Here is a 27,752-nt window from a genome sequence, read left to right as displayed (position 1 = left end):
GTAAGGTCTGTGAATGCTGGGGCTGATCAGTCAGGTAGGCTGCAGCCACATGCCACCCACGGGACTGAAAAGGTCTCTGTCCTCTTGCTCGAGAGCTAGGCCAGCTTCAGGTTCGCTAGTGCACTGCGCACGCACACAGCGCTCCCACCAGGAGCTGGCCCGAGACACTCGGTCTTTCCAACTGCGGGGTCCCTATGACCTGTGTTCCCTTCTGCCATCGCCAGCAGCCAGGCCGCTAGACCCACCCCTCTAGCAGGTACAGAGCGGGGCCACACAGAAAAGGATGTGGAATGGCTCTCAAGAAGAAGGTCGGACAGGCTGTGGGGATTATTGAGAGGGCTTTAAACAGAGCTGGCGGGGCTCATTGAGAGGGCTTTAAACGAGGTTCAAAGGGGGAAGGGGACATCACCCAGCTCACTAGGGAAGAGCCCAGGTTTGGCGTGCCAGGGTCAGGGGTGAGATTTGCTGCCCAGCTCAAGTGTGTCTATACCAACGCACGTAGCATGGGCAAAAACAGGAGGAGCTGGAAGCCATTATACAGCAGGACGGCTATGACTTGGTCGCCATCACAGAAATGTGGTCGGACAACTCGCATGACTGGCATGCTGTCATGGATGGCTACAGACTCTTTAGGAAAGACAGGCCAACAAGGAGAGGTGGTGGAGTTGCTCTATATGTGAGGGAGCAACTGGAATGCATTGAGGTTGGCCTGGGGGCAAATGAGGAACGAGTTGAGAGCTTGTGGGTAAGAATTAAGGGACAGTCTCACACGGGTGACATTACAGTGCCACCTGACCAGGAGAAGGAAATTGATGAGGCTTTCTACAGGCAGCTACAAGCAGCCTCAAAATCACAGGCCCTGGTTCTCATGGGGACTTCAACCACCCTGACATCAGCTGGGAAGACCATACAGCTAGGCAGGCACAATCCAGGCGGTTCCTACAGAGCATCGACGATAACTTTCTGACGCAAGTGGTGAAGGAACCCACAAGGAAAGGCACTCTGCTGGACCTTGTATTAACAAACAAGGAGGGACTGGTGGAGGCTGTGAAGGTCGGAGGTAGACTCAGCTGCAGTGACCATGGAATGGTCGAGTTCAGAATCCTGCATGGAGGAAGCAGGGCGATAAGCAGGATCAAAACCTTGGACCTCAGAAGGGCTAACTTTGGCGTCTTCAGGGAGCTACTGGGAAGAATCGCATGGGCCAGGGCTTTCGAAGGCAGGAAGGTCCAAGAGTGCTGGTCGCTGTTTAAATGTCACTTCCTCCACGCTCAGGAGCGGTGTATCCCCCTGAGAAAGAAGTATAACAAAGGAGGAAGGAGACCTGCATGGTTGAACAAGGAGATTCTAGTGGAGATCAGGTGGAAGAGAAAGGTCCGTGGAATGTGGAAAGAGGGGCAGGCCACTTGGGAAGAGTACAAAAACGTGGTGAGAGCGTGCAGGGATGTGACGAGGAAGGCCAAGACCCACTTGGAATTGGAGCTGGCAAGGGATGTCAAAAACAACAAGAAGGGCTTCTTCAAGTACATCAGCAGCAAAAGAAAGGCTAGGGACAATGTGGGGCCGCTGCTGAATGAGGTGGGTGTCCTGGTGACAGAGGATGCAGAGAAGGCAGAGCTACTGAATGCCTTCTTTGCTTCAGTCTTCAGTGTCAAGGCAGGCCCTCAAGAATCCCAGGCCCTGGAGGTAAGAGAAGAAACCTAGAGAGAGGACGACTTTCCCTTGGTTGAGGAGGACTGTGTGAGGGATCGATTAAACAATCTGGATACCCACAAATCCATGGGCCCCAATGGAATGCACCCACAAGTGCTGAGGGAGCTGGCAGATGTCATTGCTGAGCCACTCTCCATCATCTTTGAGAGGTCCTGGAGGACAGGAGAGGTGCCCGAGGACTGGAGAAAGGCCAATGTCACTCCAATCTTCTAAAAGGACAAGAAGCAGGACCCAGGGAACTACAGGCCGGTCAGCCTCACCTCCATCCCGGGAAAGGTGATGGAGCAGCTTATCCTGGAGGCCATCATCAAGCAAGTGGAGGAAAAGAAGGTTATCAGGAGTAGTCAGCATGGCTTCACCAAGGGGAAATCATGCCTGACTAATCTGACAGCTTTCTACGATGGCATGACTGGCTGGCTAGATGAAGTTAGAGCCGTGGATGTTTTCTACCTTGACTTCAGCAAGGCTTTCGACACAGTCTCCCATAATATCCTCCTAGGGAAGCTCAGGAAGTGTGGGCTAGATGAGTGGTTGGTGAAGTGGATTGAGAACTGTCTGAATGGCAGAACTCAGAGGGTTGTAGTCAGCGGCGCTGAGTCTAGTTGGAGACCGGTAACTAGTGGTGTCCCTCAGGGGTCAGTACTAGGCCCAGTCTTGTTTCACTTCTTCATCAACGACCTGGATGAAGAGTTTGAATGTACCCTCAGCATATTTGCTGATGACACCAAACTGGGAGGTGTGGTATATACACCAGAAGGCTGTGCTGCCGTTCAGCGTGACCTGGATAGGCTGGAAAGTTGGGCAGAGAGGAACCTGATGCGGTTCAACAAAGGCAAATGCAGAGTCCTGCTCCTGGGGAGGAACAACCCCATGCATCAGTACAGGCTTGGAGTGGACCTGCTGGAGAGCAGCTGTGCGGAGAGGGATGTGGTTGTCCTGGTGAACGACAGGTTAACCATGAGCAAGCAGTATGCCATGGCTGCCAAGAAAGCTAATGGGATCCTGGGATGCATTAGGAGGAGTGTGGCCAGCAGGTCGAGGGAGGATTTTCTTCCCCTTCACACTGCCCTGGTGAGGCCCCATCTGGAACTGTGTTCAGTTCTGGGCTCCCCAGTTCAAGTAAGATGAAGAGCTACTGGAGAGAGTCCAGCGAAGGGCTACGAGGATGGTGAGGGGACTGGAACATCTCTCCTATAAGGAGAGGCTAAGGGAGCTGGGCTTGTTCAGCCTGAAGAGAGAAGGCTGCGAGGGCACCTAATATATACTTACAAATATCTGCAGGGTGGGTGTCAGTAGGATGGGGCCAAGCTCATTTCAGTAGTGCCCAGTGACAGGACAAGGGGCAACGGGCACAAACTGAAGCACAGGAAGTTCCGTCTGAACATGAGGAAGAACTTCTTCCCTCTGAGGGTGACAGAGCACTGGAACAGGCTGCCCAGGGAGGTTGTGGAGTCTCCTTCTCGGAGATATTCAAGACCCGCCTGAACAAGGTCCTCTACAGCCTATAGTAGGTGACCCTGCTTGGGCAGGGGGGTTGGACTAGATGACCCACAGAGGTCCCTTCCAACCTCTACCATCTGTGATTCTGTGATTCTATGATCAACCTCCAACATGCTTTGTTTTTTCAAAATTTAGTTGATACTGGTTCAGACAATTACCAGAAAAGTTAGTGCAGTCATGTTATGACAGTTCTGAATTTCTTCAGTCTAGTCCTCTCAAATACCCAAGCTGCACACAAGCCTCTTTCAGACAGTCTGTTTTATCTATTATTGCAATGTCAAGATAGTCCTTCATTTGTTATAGATCGATTGTAAGGCTGGATTGCATTTTGAGATCTTCAAGATAAATCAAACCCCGGGATCAACCCCACAGATTATATAACATATCAAATTCAAAGTAAAAAAATAACAATTCAGGGACAAGAGCAGGCCAAAGACATCTTCATGAGGCAACAACACAGGAAGCGTATGTGGAAGAAGGTAAAAGAAATTTGAGAGAAGATTAGTTAATATTGGTGTAGTGCTCTGAAGATCAGAAGTGTGAAGCATGAAGTGTACCAAGGAGTGGCAGAGGAGGGGTGGGCACTTGGCCCATGGGGCATGGGAGTCTGTGAAGCATGGGCAGCCTCCATCCACAGGCACAAAGCTGAGTCTAGGGAGAGAAGGCTGAGTGAATTTTGCGCTTTATTTTATGGTATGGCATTTTCTGTATGTATTCTATTGCATGGCATGGTATTTATTTTTCGTAAGTATTGCATGTGCTGTATGGTATATACAGTATGGGGTTTATTGTATTCTATGGTATGGTCTGCTGGTTTTTATTGTATTCTTTGTATTGTAGTTTGTATTATATTGTACTGTATGTTATCTATTGTATGGTATGGTATTGTATGGTATAATGTTACACTGCATTTTGTATTGCATTTTATGTATTTTATGTGTCATAATGTATTTTACGTGTTCTCTTTAATGTATTGTACAGTAAGGCATTGATGTTATTGTAGGTATTTTATGTATTATTTTGTACAGAATATATGGAATGGTGTTTCTTGTACTGTATTTTCTCGACTACTGGGATTTGTATTGTCTAGTATGCATTGCATTGTCTGTCACGTATGGTATATGGTGTATTGTATTTTATGTTCTGCACTGTATCTATTGTATTCTATTTGATGAAGGTTAGGGTATGCACTGTACTGTATGCAGGCATTGTATGTACTGCATGCTGTGTCGGTATTGTATTGTTTATCGTGTGGTGCCTACTGTGTGTTGTATGGTATTGGATGATACGGTGTTGTATGGTGTGGCGTAGATTGCCTTGTCTATATCCTGTGTTTGTGTTGTAGGCATTGTATTTTGGTTTGTATTGTCTTTAGTACTGTATGCATTTGACTGTATGCAGTACACAGTGTATGCTGTAGCATGTGTTGTATGTGATGCGTGTGTTGTATTTTCTATTGTATGTGCTGTGCGTGTTGTGTTGTGGTGCTGGTGTTGTATCCTATATTGTGTTGTATGTCATGCTACGGCATTATTGCAATGCATGTGTTGTATTGTACGTATCGTATGTGTTGAGTTGCATGGTATGTATTGCAGGGCCTGGCGTTGCGTTTATTGTACGTACTGTATTTTTTATTGCATTGACTGCTGTATGGTGTTTTGGTTTGTATTGTGGTTTATCACAATCAAAATCAAGTGTTATTAAAGAAAACAAGCAGTCTGTACCGCACCGCAAGCTAATAAGCTTAATGCCTTGGTGATGTGTTTGACCTTTGCTTCTGGGACTTTTTTTCCCCTCTTCTTACTCATTCCATGTTGACTCTGTGAGGAGTCTCCTCTGTGTCTTCCTTCCACTCCAGCCTTCTGCTGCAGGCAAAGACAACAGACATGTCTATGCCATGCAATATTGTGCATTTTAAGAATTGCAAGGCACTCTCACGATCTACTTCTGTCAGTATGACATGGAATTGTACCTTGCAGAAAGAGCTGCTTGGTTGCCTATGTATTGTACTGATTTTAGCTCTGAGCACAGTGCCATGCTGACACAGCTACACGTGGCTTCCAGCTCAGGGCCCGCTTTTTTGTCACTTCCCTGGGAGATCTCTCATCTCTATTCCACTGTGTGACATGTGAAAAAAAGAGAAGTGATCGAGTGTGGTGCTGTTCTAACTTATATTTCAGCATCTAAGGAAACAGGACAAAGCCAACTCAAAACATTTCAGACATCGCTGGAGACTTCAGATGGTGTCTTGATATTCTAAAACGTTTTTAAATTGTACGTTTTTCTAAACAAACTGCTGGGACATGAGGCTAAAACTTTGGTGGTGTATGAAAATGAATATGTGAATAGTCTTCAGACTGCCTGGAAGGAATGGAGAGTGGTAACACGGGGTCCTTCTCGTGCTCCCAGGCGAGAGGCACCTTTATGGCTGGCAGTAAGAGGGGGTTTTAGCCAGTGCGTCCTTCTGCTGCCTCTTTTCCCAGCACCCACGCACGAATTACAAGAAAAGGAAAATGCAAGCAAATCCCTCTTGGTAACAAGAGAGCCGGGTGTGGGACCTGTGGCTGAGCTCGGGACAGGGAGCACCCCTGGAGCAGCCTTGGGGCTTGCTGCCAACCTGCCTTCAAATGAGCTCTCCCAGCAGGTTGGTGCCCAGGAGTTACTTGGAGTTTTGCTCTTCTCCTTCAGGAACCACGTTCGATGCCAAGCACACCCAGAGCCAGGAGAGGACTTCTAGGACAGCTGGGGCTGATGGTGACAGTTCCCACCAGCTGCCCAGGCCAGGGAGATGCAGGTGAGATAGCAGGGAGGAGACACCAACTAATTGCCTCTTCTCTTGCAGGAACAGGCTTTAGCAGCAGGAGAGAGCCAGGCACAAAGGGCCTCTGAGGTCAAAGAAAGTGTCACGCAGCCAGAGCACAAAGAGGCGAAAGGAGAGAAATAGGTGCAGGTCCCATGGCTGGGACAGTGCTTTCAAGGTACCACCTGCCATCGAAACACAAGAACAGCGAAAGGCACTGGCAGGTGATGGAGTGACTGGGAAGAGTGCCTGGCAGAGGGAAGAGCACTGAGAGACAGGAGACAAGACAGAAACGGAGGTGAACCAGATGGCAGGTTGAGACTGAGGGTCTACCAGCTACATTGCTCTTCTGGGCCAACACTGGTGCGGGCAGTCGCACTGCCTGCTATGCGTGGCCACAGACGTGCAATTGGAAGCAGCATGGCTTCATAGGCACTAGAAGACGTCCCCAAACAAACCGCACTCCACGCTGCTTTGGTTTTCAAAAATTGACCTGAAGGTGGTGCTCGATATCTGCTTAGAGCAGGCAGAAGGTGGCCTTGGAGAACGTCACTTGTCTTCTGTGGATACTCTGTGATGCCAGCAGCAGATTTTTGCAGGTGGTTAAGACGGAATGGTGTGAGAGGTGGGCACACTTCAGCAATATGTGAAGGAAGAGCTGGGGTCATTCTGGGGAGAGCACTCTGGCAGAGACAGCTTTGCTTGTTTGGCTGAGCCCTGTCCCTAATCACCACAGCCCCCAAACAGGTAGTGCAGAAGGGACGTGCCTAGGTAGGAAGCAGCTCGGGGTATGCGTGGTCAAGCACCTCCAAGTCCTTCCTGACTCCAGCAGGTGGAGATGTGGCCGGTGGTTGGCAGGCCTGGTCCTCTTGTAAGGTCTGTGAATGCTGGGGCTGATCAGTCAGGTAGGCTGCAGCCACATGCCACCCACGGGACTGAAAAGGTCTCTGTCCTCTTGCTCGAGAGCTAGGCCAGCTTCAGGTTCGCTAGTGCACTGCGCACGCACACAGCGCTCCCACCAGGAGCTGGCGCGAGACACTCGGTCTTTCCAACTGCGGGGTCCCTATGACCTGTGTTCCCTTCTGCCATCGCCAGCAGCCAGGCCGCTAGACCCACCCCTCTAGCAGGTACAGAGCGGGGCCACACAGAAAAGGATGTGGAATGGCTCTCAAGAAGAAGGTCGGACAGGCTGTGGGGAGTAGGGACAGGGTTCAGCCAAACAAGCTAAGCAACCGGCACTTTGCTTATGCTCAAGGACGAGCTTCTTGAGCCCCCCTTCTCTCCATTTTCCACACTTATTCATCCCCCTCGACTTCCTTGGCTCCTCACTTTCTCTGCCCTTGTCTCCTCCCAATCAAGGGACCTAGCCCCGCCTACTAGTCCCCCTTGCTCCCAGGTCTGTCACATCTGGGAACAGATTGGGTCTTTCAGGGGCTGTTAGCTGGGTCATCTTGGCCTTGCGTGGCATTACTGCAGTGGTTTCCTGGCTACAGCTGTCCCTGCCAGAGTCCTCTCCCCAGAATGACCCCGGCTCTTCCTTCAGATATTGCTGAAGTCTGCCCACCTCTCACACCATTCCCCCTTAACTTCTGGTGACATCTGGCTCTTCCTCATGGCACTGTAACTCCTGCCAGCTTTCTTTCATCTTTCCATTTAGCAAAGGCTTCAACCAGGTCCTAATCATCATCCCCAGAGTTGTCTGCATGTCGCATCATTATTTTGCATCCTCTTGCTAGCCTCAATGTGCCAGTCTTCTTCATGCCATGGTGGCTCTGAGCACGCTCCTGTCTGACCAGCCATGGTGTCAGCCCTGCTGAGCGACTCTTGCCCTTTGTGCCCTCCTTGACTGCCTGCAGCCCCATTTTGCCGGGCGTGGAAATCCTTGCCTTGCGCACGAGAGTGAATTGGACTCAGGCACGGTTAACTGTGAAACCTGGCAACTTTATTCCAAGAACTAAGTCAGCTTCAGCATTTGTGTGCACTGGGAAGTGTTGCGGAGGAAGAACCGGACTCGACACGATGATCAATGTGATCACGTACAAGCCGTTTATTAGCCTCAGATAGCTCACTTTTATATTCCCCACTACATACGCGGCGATTCCCCATTGGTGATAATCAATTTAACTCACATAGTAACTCGATTATGATTGGTGTGCGTCACTAGCTCACGCGCAGTGCTCGTGGCCTTCTTGCAGGCGGCAAGTTCCTCTTCGGCATCTGGGAGTTGTTTGTCTCTGCATTCTTACTTCCTCATTCCAACCGCAGTTTGTCCTCTGGATGCTCTTGCGGCCTTATGCTAAGGCTCTGCGGCCTTAGGCTAAGGCTTCATGGCCTTCTAGAGAAATGCTGGATTGCTCACATGTCCCCAGTCCTTTAATGCTTCATCCTCCACAGGGAGGAGAGCGGGCAGCACAGAGCAGGCGTTTGATGCTGAGGCTGCCTTTGGAGCAGCAGGCATTGCCCCAGAAGGAAATGATCATGGTCCAGTGCAGCCTGCGCTGGTTCCTGTTGATCCTGCTCCTCAAGCCTTTTTTCCCCTGAGGAATTGCAGGAGCTCCTTCAGAAGAGTAAAGAATTCCACCAGCTTCTGGCGTGGAAATGGACAGGAGCTAATGCTGCCCGACTGTGTTGGTGCTGGTGTTGGCCTTGGCCTCTGAGAGGGGCTTGAGGTGGAGAGAAAATGACTCCATGGCTGTGCTGTTGGACTATCTCTTCTTGCTGAGCGCAGTCCCATCTGTAGCAGGATCCAGTCGTAGAAGTGCTGCGTGGAGGTGTAGACTCCAGGCTGGTTTGGTCTGGCACAGCCTCTCCCCCAGCTGGTCACTCCAACAAGCCAGAAGTAGTCGTTGGTGTTATCTTTGCAGACCAGAGGACCACCGCTGTCACCCTGCAGCGGAGGAGAGAGGGTTAAGGTGGTGTGGGGTGGCCCCGGTCAGCACTCTGGCTGGCTCCTTCTCTCCCGCAGCAGCTGCCAGAGCTGTCCTGACTGCACACAAAGGCTCTGCTCAGGTGCTGGAGCCTACAGAAGCTTGTCTGGCAGGGGGTGGTGGGCCAGTCAGGCAGGGCTCTCTCTCTGTCCTCTTTGCACAGTGATCCTGGATGTGTGGAAGGGGGATGTTGCAGGACTGGGCTCTGGAGCTGTGGGCTGCCAAGAGCACTAGATGGGCTTTGTGGGCAGAGAGCCAGGCCTCTGGGACAAGGGCGGCCCTGGGCAAGGACCTGCATCTGGGCAAGGGGAGGTGAACCCCAAGAGTGGAGGGGACCCAGCAGTGGCAGGCTGACTTGCCAGGCAAAGCACGCGCTGGGGCAGGTTTGGGCGGTTGCCACAGGGCTGCCTGTGCTGTTGGGGGTGGACTTGTAGCACGCTCCTACCTGGCAGGTGTCGATGCCGCCCTGCGGATAGCCAGCACACAAGTTGTGGCTGTGGATGGCCCCTCCGTACCAGCGGCTGCTGTTGCAGAGCTTGATATCGATGAGGCGGACCTTGGCCTCCTGCAGGACATAACTTGGTCCCCCAGCTGTCAGCACAGAAAGGAGTTAACAGCCAGCAGCTCGCTGCCAGTTCTCCTCTCCTCCCCCCCACCCCCCCGGTGTCTGGCTGAAGCCCTGCCCTAGGGCTGGGCTTTGCGTCTCCAGAGGCACTGTGCCGCTGCTGTCTCCCTTCTGTCTTGCTTGGGGTAATGGGCCAGGCCCACCTCTCCATCGGCATGCACCCCGCAGCCCGACTCTGGCTTTCGCCTCTGCTGTCAGGAAGCCCACCCCGCCTCCCCAGTGTGCCCAGCCTGCGCTCAGGACACCACTCCCTTTTGGGAACTCACCTCTTGCAGTCGTGGAACCCCAGCCACTGACGTAGCAGCTTCTCAGCTGCGACACTCTCAGCCAGGCGTCGGGCACACAGGCAAGCTGCACGTAGTAGCCGCACAGGACAGGCTGGTCCAATTCCAGCAAGGCAATGTCGTTCCTCTGCGTGATGTTGTTGTAGTGCTCGTGAACCAGTAGCCGCTTAATAGTGCGCACTTGGGTCTCAGGGCCCAGCTGAGTCAAGTGGCTGGCCCCGATCACCACGTGCCACATGGTGATGTGCCTGCAAGGCAGGTGGAGAGAGGGGTCAGAGGGAGCGCAGCCACGTGCTGCAAGCAGCCCAGCAGTTGCCTGTCTTCTGCTGCACAGGGCAGAGAGGAAGGCAGCGCTACGGAGGGTGCGACTGCCCTAGCACGCCTTGGGCACAAGGAGTGTCGGGCGGGAGGCTGCTAGGAAGCCGTGGCGTGAGCCCAGCCCTCTCGCGAGCAGTCTCTCAGCTGGGCTTGGCAGTGCCCAGGCACTGGGCGTGCTGCAAGGAAGCGAGATGGCGCTAGCACGTGCTGCTGTGGAGCGGGCACGTGCTAGTGCTGTGGGGCTGTTCCCTGGTCCTCCTTACCCGGGCGTGATGAAGCAGTGGGCTGCTGTCAGCACCCACTGTGGGCTGATGAGCGACCCTCCGCAGACATGCGCTATGCCTCCTATGATGGGCTTCTGGATGCTGACGATCCAGGGCCAGGCCCCTAGCTGAGCATCGGTGCCACCCACGACGCGTGACATGCCGTAGTAAGAATCCATGGGCCGGTGCCCGCAGGTCCCTCTGTAAGCAGAAACTGATGAATGTCCTGCTCGGTGGCTTGCTGCTGTTGAGGCTGCAGGTCAGCCCCCTTCCCCCCCACCAGGCGCTGCATGGACAGCAGGACCGCGGAACCCTGTGGGGCATGCGTCCATCTACCCCTGTTTGTGCTTGAGCCCCGTAGGCGAGTTGTGCCAGCGGCCTGGCTGCTGGCAAGGAACTGAGGCTCCCACATGGCGTTTGGGAAGCTTTGGTGTGGCCAGGGGGAAAAGCGAGCACCCGCCAGTGAAGCCCACAAGGGCTGCCCCAGCTCCCTCCCAGAGCCTCGGGCCACTTACCCACAGTTGTCCCACATGCCGTACGCCGGCCAGCACACGGCCAGCAGGACCAGGACGGGGAGAAAATTCATGGCTGCCAGCGGCACATGGCAGCTGCAAGAAGCGAGAGCTGGTGGCCAGCAGTGCAGCAGCCGACGTAGTGCCTGCAGCAGTCCCGCTGCCCAGGGAACCCTTGGCCCCGTGGCTGATGTCACAGAGTGGCTGGTTCCGGGTGCTGGGCACGGTGGATTCTAGGGGGGGGCGGGCAACATGGAGGGTTCCGAGCAGGAGGGGAGGCAGAAGCTGGGCTCGGACACCCCCAGCAGACCCCCGCTGAATGCTCTGCTTGCGGGACGAGGCTCTGCAGACCTCGTGGCAGGCAGCAGCGCCTGCCTCCCACTGCTGCCTGCTAACAGCTAGCCGGGAAAACCAAGTGTGGCACCATAGCCTCTTTGGGAAGTTCACTGCCACCCCGCTCTGCGCAGCCGCTTGCCACCAGGTCCTTCCCAAAGAAACTGACACCGCAGAACGGAACTACGACAGGCAGTAGGCACCTGGTTGGGGGCTGAAGAGCCAATCTGCTTACAGCCGCGGCAGGCAAGCAGGGATGTGCAAGCCAAATCAACCAAGTATAGCCAAGCACTGCCATCCTGTCCTGCACAAAGCACAGCGAAACACAGATGGAGCACGCTCCACGCTGGCTTTGTCTGCCACCGCAACGCCCTCTGACAGGCTCCGTGTCCTTGCTGTCTACCAGCTACATTGCTCTTCTGGGCCAACACTGGTGCGGGCAGTCGCACTGCCTGCTATGCGTGGCCATAGACATGCAATTGGAAGCAGCATGGCTTCATAGGCACTAGAAGACGTCCCCAAACAAACCGCACTCCACGCTGCTTTGGTTTTCAAAAATTGACCTGAAGGTGGTGCCCGATATCTGCTTAGAGCAGGCAGAAGGTGGCCTTGGAGAACGTCACTTGTCTTCTGTGGATACTCTGTGATGCCAGCAGCAGATTTTTGCAGGTGGTTAAGACGGAATGGTGTGAGAGGTGGGCACACTTCAGCAATATGTGAAGGAAGAGCTGGGGTCATTCTGGGGAGAGCACTCTGGCAGAGACAGCTTTGCTTGTTTGGCTGAGCCCTGTCCCTAATCACCACAGCCCCCAAACAGGTAGTGCAGAGGGGACGTGCCTAGGGGGAAGCAGCTCGGGGTATGCGTGGTCAAGCACCTCCAAGTCCTTCCTGACTCCAGCAGGTGGAGATGTGGCCGGTGGTTGGCAGGCCTGGTCCTCTTGTAAGGTCTGTGAATGCTGGGGCTGATCAGTCAGGTAGGCTGCAGCCACATGCCACCCACGGGACTGAAAAGGTCTCTGTCCTCTTGCTCGAGAGCTAGGCCAGCTTCAGGTTCGCTAGTGCACTGCGCACGCACACAGCGCTCCCACCAGGAGCTGGCGCGAGACACTCGGTCTTTCCAACTGCGGGGTCCCTATGACCTGTGTTCCCTTCTGCCATCGCCAGCAGCCAGGCCGCTAGACCCACCCCTCTAGCAGGTACAGAGCGGGGCCACACAGAAAAGGATGTGGAATGGCTCTCAAGAAGAAGGTCGGACAGGCTGTGGGGATTATTGAGAGGGCTTTAAACAGAGCTGGCGGGGCTCATTGAGAGGGCTTTAAACGAGGTTCAAAGGGGGAAGGGGACATCACCCAGCTCACTAGGGAAGAGCCCAGGTTTGGCGTGCCAGGGTCAGGGGTGAGATTTGCTGCCCAGCTCAAGTGTGTCTATACCAACGCACGTAGCATGGGCAAAAACAGGAGGAGCTGGAAGCCATTATACAGCAGGACGGCTATGACTTGGTCGCCATCACAGAAATGTGGTCGGACAACTCGCATGACTGGCATGCTGTCATGGATGGCTACAGACTCTTTAGGAAAGACAGGCCAACAAGGAGAGGTGGTGGAGTTGCTCTATATGTGAGGGAGCAACTGGAACGCGTTGAGGTTGGCCTGGGGGCAAATGAGGAACGAGTTGAGAGCTTGTGGGTAAGAATTAAGGGACAGTCTCACACGGGTGACATTACAGTGCCACCTGACCAGGAGAAGGAAATTGATGAGGCTTTCTACAGGCAGCTACAAGCAGCCTCAAAATCACAGGCCCTGGTTCTCATGGGGACTTCAACCACCCTGACATCAGCTGGGAAGACCATACAGCTAGGCAGGCACAATCCAGGCGGTTCCTACAGAGCATCGACGATAACTTTCTGACGCAAGTGGTGAAGGAACCCACAAGGAAAGGCACTCTGCTGGACCTTGTATTAACAAACAAGGAGGGACTGGTGGAGGCTGTGAAGGTCGGAGGTAGACTCAGCTGCAGTGACCATGGAATGGTCGAGTTCAGAATCCTGCATGGAGGAAGCAGGGCGATAAGCAGGATCAAAACCTTGGACCTCAGAAAGGCTAACTTTGGCGTCTTCAGGGAGCTACTGGGAAGAATCGCATGGGCCAGGGCTTTCGAAGGCAGGAAGGTCCAAGAGTGCTGGTCGCTGTTTAAATGTCACTTCCTCCACGCTCAGGAGCGGTGCATCCCCCTGAGAAAGAAGTATAACAAAGGAGGAAGGAGACCTGCATGGTTGAACAAGGAGATTCTAGTGGAGATCAGGTGGAAGAGAAAGGTCCGTGGAATGTGGAAAGAGGGGCAGGCCACTTGGGAAGAGTGCAAAAACGTGGTGAGAGCGTGCAGGGATGTGACGAGGAAGGCCAAGACCCACTTGGAATTGGAGCTGGCAAGGGATGTCAAAAACAACAAGAAGGGCTTCTTCAAGTACATCAGCAGCAAAAGAAAGGCTAGGGACAATGTGGGGCCGCTGCTGAATGAGGTGGGTGTCCTGGTGACAGAGGATGCAGAGAAGGCAGAGCTACTGAATGCCTTCTTTGCTTCAGTCTTGAGTGTCAAGGCAGGCCCTCAAGAATCCCAGGCCCTGGAGGTAAGAGAAGAAACCTAGAGAGAGGACGACTTTCCCTTGGTTGAGGAGGACTGTGTGAGGGATCGATTAAACAATCTGGATACCCACAAATCCATGGGCCCCAATGGAATGCACCCACAAGTGCTGAGGGAGCTGGCAGATGTCATTGCTGAGCCACTCTCCATCATCTTTGAGAGGTCCTGGAGGACAGGAGAGGTGCCCGAGGACTGGAGGAAGGCCAATGTCACTCCAGTCTTCTAAAAGGACAAGAAGCAGGACCCAGGGAACTACAGGCCGGTCAGCCTCACCTCCATCCCGGGAAAGGTGATGGAGCAGCTTATCCTGGAGGCCATCATCAAGCAAGTGGAGGAAAAGAAGGTTATCAGGAGTAGTCAGCATGGCTTCACCAAGGGGAACTCATGCCTGACTAATCTGATAGCTTTCTACGATGGCATGACTGGCTGGCTAGATGAAGTTAGAGCCGTGGATGTTTTCTACCTTGACTTCAGCAAGGCTTTCGACACAGTCTCCCATAATATCCTCCTAGGGAAGCTCAGGAAGTGTGGGCTAGATGAGTGGTTGGTGAAGTGGATTGAGAACTGTCTGAATGGCAGAACTCAGAGGGTTGTAGTCAGCGGCGCTGAGTCTAGTTGGAGACCGGTAACTAGTGGTGTCCCTCAGGGGTCAGTACTAGGCCCAGTCTTGTTTCACTTCTTCATCAACGACCTGGATGAAGAGTTTGAATGTACCCTCAGCATATTTGCTGATGACACCAAACTGGGAGGTGTGGTATATACACCAGAAGGCTGTGCTGCCATTCAGCGTGACCTGGATAGGCTGGAAAGTTGGGCAGAGAGGAACCTGATGCGGTTCAACAAAGGCAAATGCAGAGTCCTGCTCCTGGGGAGGAACAACCCCATGCATCAGTACAGGCTTGGAGTGGACCTGCTGGAGAGCAGCTGTGCGGAGAGGGATGTGGTTGTCCTGGTGAACGACAGGTTAACCATGAGCAAGCAGTATGCCATGGCTGCCAAGAAAGCTAATGGGATCCTGGGATGCATTAGGAGGAGTGTGGCCAGCAGGTCGAGGGAGGATTTTCTTCCCCTTCACACTGCCCTGGTGAGGCCCCATCTGGAACTGTGTTCAGTTCTGGGCTCCCCAGTTCAAGTAAGATGAAGAGCTACTGGAGAGAGTCCAGCGAAGGGCTACGAGGATGGTGAGGGGACTGGAACATCTCTCCTATAAGGAGAGGCTAAGGGAGCTGGGCTTGTTCAGCCTGAAGAGAGAAGGCTGCGAGGGCACCTAATATATACTTACAAATGTCTGCAGGGTGGGTGTCAGTAGGATGGGGCCAAGCTCTTTTCAGTAGTGCCCAGTGACAGGACAAGGGGCAACGGGCACAAACTGAAGCACAGGAAGTTCCGTCTGAACATGAGGAAGAACTTCTTCCCTCTGAGGGTGACAGAGCACTGGAACAGGCTGCCCAGGGAGGTTGTGGAGTCTCCTTCTCGGAGATATTCAAGACCCGCCTGAACAAGGTCCTCTACAGCCTATAGTAGGTGACCCTGCTTGGGCAGGGGGGTTGGACTAGATGACCAACAGAGGTCCCTTCCAACCTCTACAATCTGTGATTCTGTGATTCTATGATCAACCTCCAACATGCTTTTTTTTTTCAAAATTTAGTTGATACTGGTTCAGACAATTACCAGAAAAGTTAGTGCAGTCATGTTATGACAGTTCTGAATTTCTTCAGTCTAGTCCTCTCAAATACCCAAGCTGCACACAAGCCTCTTTCAGACAGTCTGTTTTATCTATTATTGCAATGTCAAGATAGTCCTTCATTTGTTATAGATCGATTGTAAGGCTGGATTGCATTTTGAGATCTTCAAGATAAATCAAACCCCGGGATCAACCCCACAGATTATATAACATATCAAATTCAAAGTAAAAAAATAACAATTCAGGGACAAGAGCAGGCCAAAGACATCTTCATGAGGCAACAACACAGGAAGCGTATGTGGAAGAAGGTAAAAGAAATTTGAGAGAAGATTAGTTAATATTGGTGCAGTGCTCTGAAGATCAGAAGTGTGAAGCATGAAGTGTACCAAGGAGTGGCAGAGGAGGGGTGGGCACTTGGCCCATGGGGCATGGGAGTCTGTGAAGCATGGGCAGCCTCCATCCACAGGCACAAAGCTGAGTCTAGGGAGAGAAGGCTGAGTGAATTTTGCGCTTTATTTTATGGTATGGCATTTTCTGTATGTATTCTATTGCATGGCACGGTATTTATTTTTCGTAAGTATTGCATGTGCTGTATGGTATATACAGTATGGGGTTTATTGTATTCTATGGTATGGTCTGCTGGTTTTTATTGTATTCTTTGTATTGTAGTTTGTATTATATTGTACTGTATGTTATCTATTGTATGGTATGGTATTGTATGGTATAATGTTACACTGCATTTTGTATTGCATTTTATGTATTTTATGTGTCATAATGTATTTTACGTGTTCTCTTTAATGTATTGTACAGTAAGGCATTGATTTTATTGTAGGTATTTTATGTATTATTTTGTACAGAATTTATGGAATGGTGTTTCTTGTACTGTATTTTCTCGACTACTGGGATTTGTATTGTCTAGTATGCATTGCATTGTCTGTCACGTATGGTATATGGTGTATTGTATTTTATGTTCTGCACTGTATCTATTGTATTCTATTTGATGAAGGTTAGGGTATGCACTGTACTGTATGCAGGCATTGTATGTACTGCATGCTGTGTCGGTATTGTATTGTTTATCGTGTGGTGCCTACTGTGTGTTGTATGGTATTGGATGATACGGTGTTGTATGGTGTGGCGTAGATTGCCTTGTCTATATCCTGTGTTTGTGTTGTAGGCATTGTATTTTGGTTTGTATTGTCTTTAGTACTGTATGCATTTGACTGTATGCAGTACACAGTGTATGCTGTAGCATGTGTTGTATGTGATGCGTGTGTTGTATTTTCTATTGTATGTGCTGTGCGTGTTGTGTTGTGGTGCTGGTGTTGTATCCTATATTGTGTTGTATGTCATGCTACGGCATTATTGCAATGCATGTGTTGTATTGTACGTATCGTATGTGTTGAGTTGCATGGTATGTATTGCAGGGCCTGGCGTTGCGTTTATTGTACGTACTGTATTTTTTATTGCATTGACTGCTGTATGGTGTTTTGGTTTGTATTGTGGTTTATCACAATCAAAATCAAGTGTTATTAAAGAAAACAAGCAGTCTGTACCGCACCGCAAGCTAATAAGCTTAATGCCTTGGTGATGTGTTTGACCTTTGCTTCTGGGACTTTTTTTCCCCTCTTCTTACTCATTCCATGTTGACTCTGTGAGGAGTCTCCTCTGTGTCTTCCTTCCACTCCAGCCTTCTGCTGCAGGCAAAGACAACAGACATGTCTATGCCATGCAATATTGTGCATTTTAAGAATTGCAAGGCACTCTCACGATCTACTTCTGTCAGTATGACATGGAATTGTACCTTGCAGAAAGAGCTGCTTGGTTGCCTATGTATTGTACTGATTTTAGCTCTGAGCACAGTGCCATGCTGACACAGCTACACGTGGCTTCCAGCTCAGGGCCCGCTTTTTTGTCACTTCCCTGGGAGATCTCTCATCTCTATTCCACTGTGTGACATGTGAAAAAAAGAGAAGTGATCGAGTGTGGTGCTGTTCTAACTTATATTTCAGCATCTAAGGAAACAGGACAAAGCCAACTCAAAACATTTCAGACATCGCTGGAGACTTCAGATGGTGTCTTGATATTCTAAAACGTTTTTAAATTGTACGTTTTTCTAAACAAACTGCTGGGACATGAGGCTAAAACTTTGGTGGTGTATGAAAATGAATATGTGAATAGTCTTCAGACTGCCTGTAAGGAATGGAGAGTGGTAACACGGGGTCCTTCTCGTGCTCCCAGGCGAGAGGCACCTTTATGGCTGGCAGTAAGAAGGGGTTTTAGCCAGTGCGTCCTTCTGCTGCCTCTTTTCCCAGCACCCACGCACGAATTACAAGAAAAGGAAAATGCAAGCAAATCCCTCTTGGTAACAAGAGAGCCGGGTGTGGGACCTGTGGCTGAGCTCGGGACAGGGAGCACCCCTGGAGCAGCCTTGGGGCTTGCTGCCAACCTGCCTTCAAATGAGCTCTCCCAGCAGGTTGGTGCCCAGGAGTTACTTGGAGTTTTGCTCTTCTCCTTCAGGAACCACGTTCGATGCCAAGCACACCCAGAGCCAGGAGAGGACTTCTAGGACAGCTGGGGCTGATGGTGACAGTTCCCACCAGCTGCCCAGGCCAGGGAGATGCAGGTGAGATAGCAGGGAGGAGACACCAACTAATTGCCTCTTCTCTTGCAGGAACAGGCTTTAGCAGCAGGAGAGAGCCAGGCACAAAGGGCCTCTGAGGTCAAAGAAAGTGTCACGCAGCCAGAGCACACAGAGGCGAAAGGAGAGAAATAGGTGCAGGTCCCATGGCTGGGACAGTGCTTTCAAGGTACCACCTGCCATCGAAACACGAGAACAGCGAAAGGCACTGGCAGGTGATGGAGTGACTGGGAAGAGTGCCTGGCAGAGGGAAGAGCACTGAGAGACAGGAGACAAGACAGAAACGGAGGTGAACCAGATGGCAGGTTGAGACTGAAGGTCTACCAGCTACATTGCTCTTCTGGGCCAACACTGGTGCGGGCAGTCGCACTGCCTGCTATGCGTGGCCACAGACGTGCAATTGGAAGCAGCATGGCTTCATAGGCACTAGAAGACGTCCCCAAACAAACCGCACTCCACGCTGCTTTGGTTTTCAAAAATTGACCTGAAGGTGGTGCCCGATATCTGCTTAGAGCAGGCAGAAGGTGGCCTTGGAGAACGTCACTTGTCTTCTGTGGATACTCTGTGATGCCAGCAGCAGATTTTTGCAGGTGGTTAAGAGGGAATGGTGTGAGAGGTGGGCACACTTCAGCAATATGTGAAGGAAGAGCTGGGGTCATTCTGGGGAGAGCACTCTGGCAGAGACAGCTTTGCTTGTTTGGCTGAGCCCTGTCCCTAATCACCACAGCCCCCAAACAGGTAGTGCAGAGGGGACGTGCCTAGGTGGGAAGCAGCTCAGGGTATGCGTGGTCAAGCACCTCCAAGTCCTTCCTGACTCCAGCAGGTGGAGATGTGGCCGGTGGTTGGCAGGCCTGGTCCTCTTGTAAGGTCTGTGAATGCTGGGGCTGATCAGTCAGGTAGGCTGCAGCCACATGCCACCCACGGGACTGAAAAGGTCTCTGTCCTCTTGCTCGAGAGCTAGGCCAGCTTCAGGTTCGCTAGTGCACTGCGCACGCACACAGCGCTCCCACCAGGAGCTGGCCCGAGACACTCGGTCTTTCCAACTGCGGGGTCCCTATGACCTGTGTTCCCTTCTGCCATCGCTAGCAGCCAGGCCGCTAGACCCACCCCTCTAGCAGGTACAGAGCGGGGCCACACAGAAAAGGATGTGGAATGGCTCTCAAGAAGAAGGTCGGACAGGCTGTGGGGATTATTGAGAGGGCTTTAAACAGAGCTGGCGGGGCTCATTGAGAGGGCTTTAAACGAGGTTCAAAGGGGGAAGGGGACATCACCCAGCTCACTAGGGAAGAGCCCAGGTTTGGCGTGCCAGGGTCGGGTGAGATTTGCTGCCCAGCTCAAGTGTGTCTATACCAACGCACGTAGCATGGGCAAAAACAGGAGGAGCTGGAAGCCATTATACAGCAGGACGGCTATGACTTGGTCGCCATCACAGAAACGCGGTCGGACAACTCGCATGACTGGCATGCTGTCATGGATGGCTACAGACTCTTTAGGAAAGACAGGCCAACAAGGAGAGGTGGTGGAGTTGCTCTATATGTGAGGGAGCAACTGGAATGCATTGAGGTTGGCCTGGGGGCAAATGAGGAACGAGTTGAGAGCTTGTGGGTAAGAATTAAGGGACAGTCTCACACGGGTGACATTACAGTGCCACCTGACCAGGAGAAGGAAATTGATGAGGCTTTCTACAGGCAGCTACAAGCAGCCTCAAAATCACAGGCCCTGGTTCTCATGGGGACTTCAACCACCCTGACATCAGCTGGGAAGACCATACAGCTAGGCAGGCACAATCCAGGCGGTTCCTACAGAGCATCGATGATAACTTTCTGACGCAAGTGGTGAAGGAACCCACAAGGAAAGGCACTCTGCTGGACCTTGTATTAACAAACAAGGAGGGACTGGTGGAGGCTGTGAAGGTCGGAGGTAGACTCAGCTGCAGTGACCATGGAATGGTCGAGTTCAGAATCCTGCATGGAGGAAGCAGGGCGATAAGCAGGATCAAAACCTTGGACCTCAGAAAGGCTAACTTTGGCGTCTTCAGGGAGCTACTGGGAAGAATCCAGTGGGCCAGGGCTTTTGAAGGCAGGAAGGTCCAAGAGTGCTGGTCGCTGTTTAAATGTCACTTCCTCCACGTTCAGGAGCGGTGCATCCCCCTGAGAAAGAAGTATAACAAAGGAGGAAGGAGACCTGCATGGTTGAACAAGGAGATTCTAGTGGAGATCAGGTGGAAGAGAAAGGTCCGTGGAATGTGGAAAGAGGGGCAGGCCACTTGGGAAGAGTACAAAAACGTGGTGAGAGCGTGCAGGGATGTGACGAGGAAGGCCAAGACCCACTTGGAATTGGAGCTGGCAAGGGATGTCAAGAACAAAAAGAAGGGCTTCTTCAAGTACATCAGCAGCAAAAGAAAGGCTAGGGACAATGTGGGGCCGCTGCTGAATGAGGTGGGTGTCCTGGTGACAGAGGATGCAGAGAAGGCAGAGCTACTGAATGCCTTCTTTGCTTCAGTCTTCAGTGTCAAGGCAGGCCCTCAAGAATCCCAGGCCCTGGAGGTGAGAGAAGAAACCTAGAGAGAGGACGACTTTCCCTTGGTTGAGGAGGACTGTGTGAGGGATCGATTAAACAATCTGGATACCCACAAATCCATGGGCCCCAATGGAATGCACCCACAAGTGCTGAGGGAGCTGGCAGATGTCATTGCTGAGCCACTCTCCATCATCTTTGAGAGGTCCTGGAGGACAGGAGAGGTGCCCGAGGACTGGAGGAAGGCCAATGTCACTCCAATCTTCTAAAAGGACAAGAAGCAGGACCCAGGGAACTACAGGCCGGTCAGCCTCACCTCCATCCCGGGAAAGGTGATGGAGCAGCTTATCCTGGAGGCCATCATCAAGCAAGTGGAGGAAAAGAAAGTTATCAGGAGTAGTCAGCATGGCTTCACCAAGGGGAAATCATGCCTGACTAATCTGATAGCTTTCTACGATGGTATGACTGGCTGGCTAGATGAAGTTAGAGCCGTGGATGTTTTCTACCTTGACTTCAGCAAGGCTTTCGACACAGTCTCCCATAATATCCTCCTAGGGAAGCTCAGGAAGTGTGGGCTAGATGAGTGGTTGGTGAAGTGGATTGAGAACTGTCTGAATGGCAGAACTCAGAGGGTTGTAGTCAGCGGCGCTGAGTCTAGTTGGAGACCGGTAACTAGTGGTGTCCCTCAGGGGTCAGTACTAGGCCCAGTCTTGTTTCACTTCTTCATCAACGACCTGGATGAAGAGTTTGAATGTACCCTCAGCATATTTGCTGATGACACCAAACTGGGAGGTGTGGTATATACACCAGAAGGCTGTGCTGCCATTCAGCGTGACCTGGATAGGCTGGAAAGTTGGGCAGAGAGGAACCTGATGCGGTTCAACAAAGGCAAATGCAGAGTCCTGCTCCTGGGGAGGAACAACCCCATGCATCAGTACAGGCTTGGAGTGGACCTGCTGGAGAGCAGCTGTGCGGAGAGGGATGTGGTTGTCCTGGTGAACGACAGGTTAACCATGAGCAAGCAGTATGCCATGGCTGCCAAGAAAGCTAATGGGATCCTGGGATGCATTAGGAGGAGTGTGGCCAGCAGGTCGAGGGAGGATTTTCTTCCCCTTCACACTGCCCTGGTGAGGCCCCATCTGGAACTGTGTTCAGTTCTGGGCTCCCCAGTTCAAGTAAGATGAAGAGCTACTGGAGAGAGTCCAGCGAAGGGCTACGAGGATGGTGAGGGGACTGGAACATCTCTCCTATAAGGAGAGGCTAAGGGAGCTGGGCTTGTTCAGCCTGAAGAGAGAAGGCTGCGAGGGCACCTAATATATACTTACAAATATCTGCAGGGTGGGTGTCAGTAGGATGGGGCCAAGCTCTTTTCAGTAGTGCCCAGTGACAGGACAAGGGGCAACGGGCACAAACTGAAGCACAGGAAGTTCCGTCTGAACATGAGGAAGAACTTCTTCCCTCTGAGGGTGACAGAGCACTGGAACAGGCTGCCCAGGGAGGTTGTGGAGTCTCCTTCTCGGAGATATTCAAGACCCGCCTGAACAAGGTCCTCTACAGCCTATAGTAGGTGACCCTGCTTGGGCAGGGGGGTTGGACTAGATGACCCACAGAGGTCCCTTCCAACCTCTACCATCTGTGATTCTGTGATTCTATGATCAACCTCCAACATGCTTTTTTTTTTCAAAATTTAGTTGATACTGGTTCAGACAATTACCAGAAAAGTTAGTGCAGTCATGTTATGACAGTTCTGAATTTCTTCAGTCTAGTCCTCTCAAATACCCAAGCTGCACACAAGCCTCTTTCAGACAGTCTGTTTTATCTATTATTGCAATGTCAAGATAGTCCTTCATTTGTTATAGATCGATTGTAAGGCTGGATTGCATTTTGAGATCTTCAAGATAAATCAAACCCCGGGATCAACCCCACAGATTATATAACATATCAAATTCAAAGTAAAAAAATAACAATTCAGGGACAAGAGCAGGCCAAAGACATCTTCATGAGGCAACAACACAGGAAGCGTATGTGGAAGAAGGTAAAAGAAATTTGAGAGAAGATTAGTTAATATTGGTGCAGTGCTCTGAAGATCAGAAGTGTGAAGCATGAAGTGTACCAAGGAGTGGCAGAGGAGGGGTGGGCACTTGGCCCATGGGGCATGGGAGTCTGTGAAGCATGGGCAGCCTCCATCCACAGGCACAAAGCTGAGTCTAGGGAGAGAAGGCTGAGTGAATTTTGCGCTTTATTTTATGGTATGGCATTTTCTGTATGTATTCTATTGCATGGCATGGTATTTATTTTTCGTAAGTATTGCATGTGCTGTATGGTATATACAGTATGGGGTTTATTGTATTCTATGGTATGGTCTGCTGGTTTTTATTGTATTCTTTGTATTGTAGTTTGTATTATATTGTACTGTATGTTATCTATTGTATGGTATGGTATTGTATGGTATAATGTTACACTGCATTTTGTATTGCATTTTATGTATTTTATGTGTCATAATGTATTTTACGTGTTCTCTTTAATGTATTGTACAGTAAGGCATTGATGTTATTGTAGGTATTTTATGTATTATTTTGTACAGAATATATGGAATGGTGTTTCTTGTACTGTATTTTCTCGACTACTGGGATTTGTATTGTCTAGTATGCATTGCATTGTCTGTCACGTATGGTATATGGTGTATTGTATTTTATGTTCTGCACTGTATCTATTGTATTCTATTTGATGAAGGTTAGGGTATGCACTGTACTGTATGCAGGCATTGTATGTACTGCATGCTGTGTCGGTATTGTATTGTTTATCGTGTGGTGCCTACTGTGTGTTGTATGGTATTGGATGATACGGTGTTGTATGGTGTGGCGTAGATTGCCTTGTCTATATCCTGTGTTTGTGTTGTAGGCATTGTATTTTGGTTTGTATTGTCTTTAGTACTGTATGCATTTGACTGTATGCAGTACACAGTGTATGCTGTAGCATGTGTTGTATGTGATGCGTGTGTTGTATTTTCTATTGTATGTGCTGTGCGTGTTGTGTTGTGGTGCTGGTGTTGTATCCTATATTGTGTTGTATGTCATGCTACGGCATTATTGCAATGCATGTGTTGTATTGTACGTATCGTATGTGTTGAGTTGCATGGTATGTATTGCAGGGCCTGGCGTTGCGTTTATTGTACGTACTGTATTTTTTATTGCATTGACTGCTGTATGGTGTTTTGGTTTGTATTGTGGTTTATCACAATCAAAATCAAGTGTTATTAAAGAAAACAAGCAGTCTGTACCGCACCGCAAGCTAATAAGCTTAATGCCTTGGTGATGTGTTTGACCTTTGCTTCTGGGACTTTTTTTCCCCTCTTCTTACTCATTCCATGTTGACTCTGTGAGGAGTCTCCTCTGTGTCTTCCTTCCACTCCAGCCTTCTGCTGCAGGCAAAGACAACAGACATGTCTATGCCATGCAATATTGTGCATTTTAAGAATTGCAAGGCACTCTCACGATCTACTTCTGTCAGTATGACATGGAATTGTACCTTGCAGAAAGAGCTGCTTGGTTGCCTATGTATTGTACTGATTTTAGCTCTGAGCACAGTGCCATGCTGACACAGCTACACGTGGCTTCCAGCTCAGGGCCCGCTTTTTTGTCACTTCCCTGGGAGATCTCTCATCTCTATTCCACTGTGTGACATGTGAAAAAAAGAGAAGTGATCGAGTGTGGTGCTGTTCTAACTTATATTTCAGCATCTAAGGAAACAGGACAAAGCCAACTCAAAACATTTCAGACATCGCTGGAGACTTCAGATGGTGTCTTGATATTCTAAAACGTTTTTAAATTGTACGTTTTTCTAAACAAACTGCTGGGACATGAGGCTAAAACTTTGGTGGTGTATGAAAATGAATATGTGAATAGTCTTCAGACTGCCTGTAAGGAATGGAGAGTGGTAACACGGGGTCCTTCTCGTGCTCCCAGGCGAGAGGCACCTTTATGGCTGGCAGTAAGAAGGGGTTTTAGCCAGTGCGTCCTTCTGCTGCCTCTTTTCCCAGCACCCACGCACGAATTACAAGAAAAGGAAAATGCAAGCAAATCCCTCTTGGTAACAAGAGAGCCGGGTGTGGGACCTGTGGCTGAGCTCGGGACAGGGAGCACCCCTGGAGCAGCCTTGGGGCTTGCTGCCAACCTGCCTTCAAATGAGCTCTCCCAGCAGGTTGGTGCCCAGGAGTTACTTGGAGTTTTGCTCTTCTCCTTCAGGAACCACGTTCGATGCCAAGCACACCCAGAGCCAGGAGAGGACTTCTAGGACAGCTGGGGCTGATGGTGACAGTTCCCACCAGCTGCCCAGGCCAGGGAGATGCAGGTGAGATAGCAGGGAGGAGACACCAACTAATTGCCTCTTCTCTTGCAGGAACAGGCTTTAGCAGCAGGAGAGAGCCAGGCACAAAGGGCCTCTGAGGTCAAAGAAAGTGTCACGCAGCCAGAGCACACAGAGGCGAAAGGAGAGAAATAGGTGCAGGTCCCATGGCTGGGACAGTGCTTTCAAGGTACCACCTGCCATCGAAACACGAGAACAGCGAAAGGCACTGGCAGGTGATGGAGTGACTGGGAAGAGTGCCTGGCAGAGGGAAGAGCACTGAGAGACAGGAGACAAGACAGAAACGGAGGTGAACCAGATGGCAGGTTGAGACTGAGGGTCTACCAGCTACATTGCTCTTCTGGGCCAACACTGGTGCGGGCAGTCGCACTGCCTGCTATGCGTGGCCACAGACGTGCAATTGGAAGCAGCATGGCTTCATAGGCACTAGAAGACGTCCCCAAACAAACCGCACTCCACGCTGCTTTGGTTTTCAAAAATTGACCTGAAGGTGGTGCTCGATATCTGCTTAGAGCAGGCAGAAGGTGGCCTTGGAGAACGTCACTTGTCTTCTGTGGATACTCTGTGATGCCAGCAGCAGATTTTTGCAGGTGGTTAAGAGGGAATGGTGTGAGAGGTGGGCACACTTCAGCAATATGTGAAGGAAGAGCTGGGGTCATTCTGGGGAGAGCACTCTGGCAGAGACAGCTTTGCTTGTTTGGCTGAGCCCTGTCCCTAATCACCACAGCCCCCAAACAGGTAGTGCAGAGGGGACGTGCCTAGGTGGGAAGCAGCTCGGGGTATGCGTGGTCAAGCATCTCCAAGTCCTTCCTGACTCCAGCAGGTGGAGATGTGGCCGGTGGTTGGCAGGCCTGGTCCTCTTGTAAGGTCTGTGAATGCTGGGGCTGATCAGTCAGGTAGGCTGCAGCCACATGCCACCCACGGGACTGAAAAGGTCTCTGTCCTCTTGCTCGAGAGCTAGGCCAGCTTCAGGTTCGCTAGTGCACTGCGCACGCACACAGCGCTCCCACCAGGAGCTGGCCCGAGACACTCGGTCTTTCCAACTGCGGGGTCCCTATGACCTGTGTTCCCTTCTGCCATCGCCAGCAGCCAGGCCGCTAGACCCACCCCTCTAGCAGGTACAGAGCGGGGCCACACAGAAAAGGATGTGGAATGGCTCTCAAGAAGAAGGTCGGACAGGCTGTGGGGATTATTGAGAGGGCTTTAAACAGAGCTGGCGGGGCTCATTGAGAGGGCTTTAAACGAGGTTGAAAGGGGGAAGGGGACATCACCCAGCTCACTAGGGAAGAGCCCAGGTTTGGCGTGCCAGGGTCAGGGGTGAGATTTGCTGCCCAGCTCAAGTGTGTCTATACCAACGCACGTAGCATGGGCAAAAACAGGAGGAGCTGGAAGCCATTATACAGCAGGACGGCTATGACTTGGTCGCCATCACAGAAACGCGGTCGGACAACTCGCATGACTGGCATGCTGTCATGGATGGCTACAGACTCTTTAGGAAAGACAGGCCAACAAGGAGAGGTGGTGGAGTTGCTCCATATGTGAGGGAGCACCTGGAGTGCATTGAGGTTGGCCTGGGGGCAAATGAGGAACGAGTTGAGAGCTTGTGGGTAAGAATTAAGGGACAGTCTCACACGGGTGACATTACAGTGCCACCTGACCAGGAGAAGGAAATTGATGAGGCTTTCTACAGGCAGCTACAAGCAGCCTCAAAATCACAGGCCCTGGTTCTCATGGGGACTTCAACCACCCTGACATCAGCTGGGAAGACCATACAGCTAGGCAGGCACAATCCAGGCGGTTCCTACAGAGCATCGACGATAACTTTCTGACGCAAGTGGTGAAGGAACCCACAAGGAAAGGCACTCTGCTGGACCTTGTATTAAGAAACAAGGAGGGACTGGTGGAGGCTGTGAAGGTTGGAGGTAGACTCAGCTGCAGTGATCATGGAATGGTCGAGTTCAGAATCCTGCATGGAGGAAGCAGGGCGATAAGCAGGATCAAAACCTTGGACCTCAGAAAGGCTAACTTTGGCGTCTTCAGGGAGCTACTGGGAAGAATCGCATGGGCCAGGGCTTTCGAAGGCAGGAAGGTCCAAGAGTGCTGGTCGCTGTTTAAATGTCACTTCCTCCACGCTCAGGAGCGGTGCATCCCCCTGAGAAAGAAGTATAACAAAGGAGGAAGGAGACCTGCATGGTTGAACAAGGAGATTCTAGTGGAGATCAGGTGGAAGAGAAAGGTCCGTGGAATGTGGAAAGAGGGGCAGGCCACTTGGGAAGAGTACAAAAACGTGGTGAGAGCGTGCAGGGATGTGACGAGGAAGGCCAAGACCCACTTGGAATTGGAGCTGGCAAGGGATGTCAAAAACAACAAGAAGGGCTTCTTCAAGTACATCAGCAGCAAAAGAAAGGCTAGGGACAATGTGGGGCCGCTGCTGAATGAGGTGGGTGTCCTGGTGACAGAGGATGCAGAGAAGGCAGAGCTACTGAATGCCTTCTTTGCTTCAGTCTTCAGTGTCAAGGCAGGCCCTCAAGAATCCCAGGCCCTGGAGGTAAGAGAAGAAACCTAGAGAGAGGACGACTTTCCCTTGGTTGAGGAGGACTGTGTGAGGGATCGATTAAACAATCTGGATACCC

At 51.2% G+C, this 27,752-nt stretch overlaps 1 protein-coding gene across 1 annotated transcript; it reads right to left on the bottom strand.

Moving 5' to 3' along the window:
- Positions 1-8,534: 8,534 nt before the first annotated feature.
- On the bottom strand, positions 8,535-26,680 carry LOC142364758 (acrosin-like). The gene is made up of 5 exons (XM_075444884.1): positions 26,670-26,680; positions 10,431-10,631; positions 9,832-10,097; positions 9,386-9,531; positions 8,535-8,900 (listed from the first exon to the last, which is right to left on the bottom strand). Exons 1-5 carry the CDS (start codon positions 26,678-26,680, stop codon positions 8,535-8,537), a joined length of 990 nt encoding a protein of 329 aa, XP_075300999.1.
- Between the last annotated feature and the right edge of the window lie 1,072 nt (positions 26,681-27,752).

The sequence above is a fragment of the Opisthocomus hoazin genome, chromosome 29 (genome assembly GCF_030867145.1).
Source record: "Opisthocomus hoazin isolate bOpiHoa1 chromosome 29, bOpiHoa1.hap1, whole genome shotgun sequence".
Taxonomy (NCBI): Eukaryota; Metazoa; Chordata; class Aves; order Opisthocomiformes; family Opisthocomidae; genus Opisthocomus; species Opisthocomus hoazin.
Note: the sequence above shows the minus strand (reverse complement) of the source record. Positions and strands in the feature narration are given on the sequence as shown.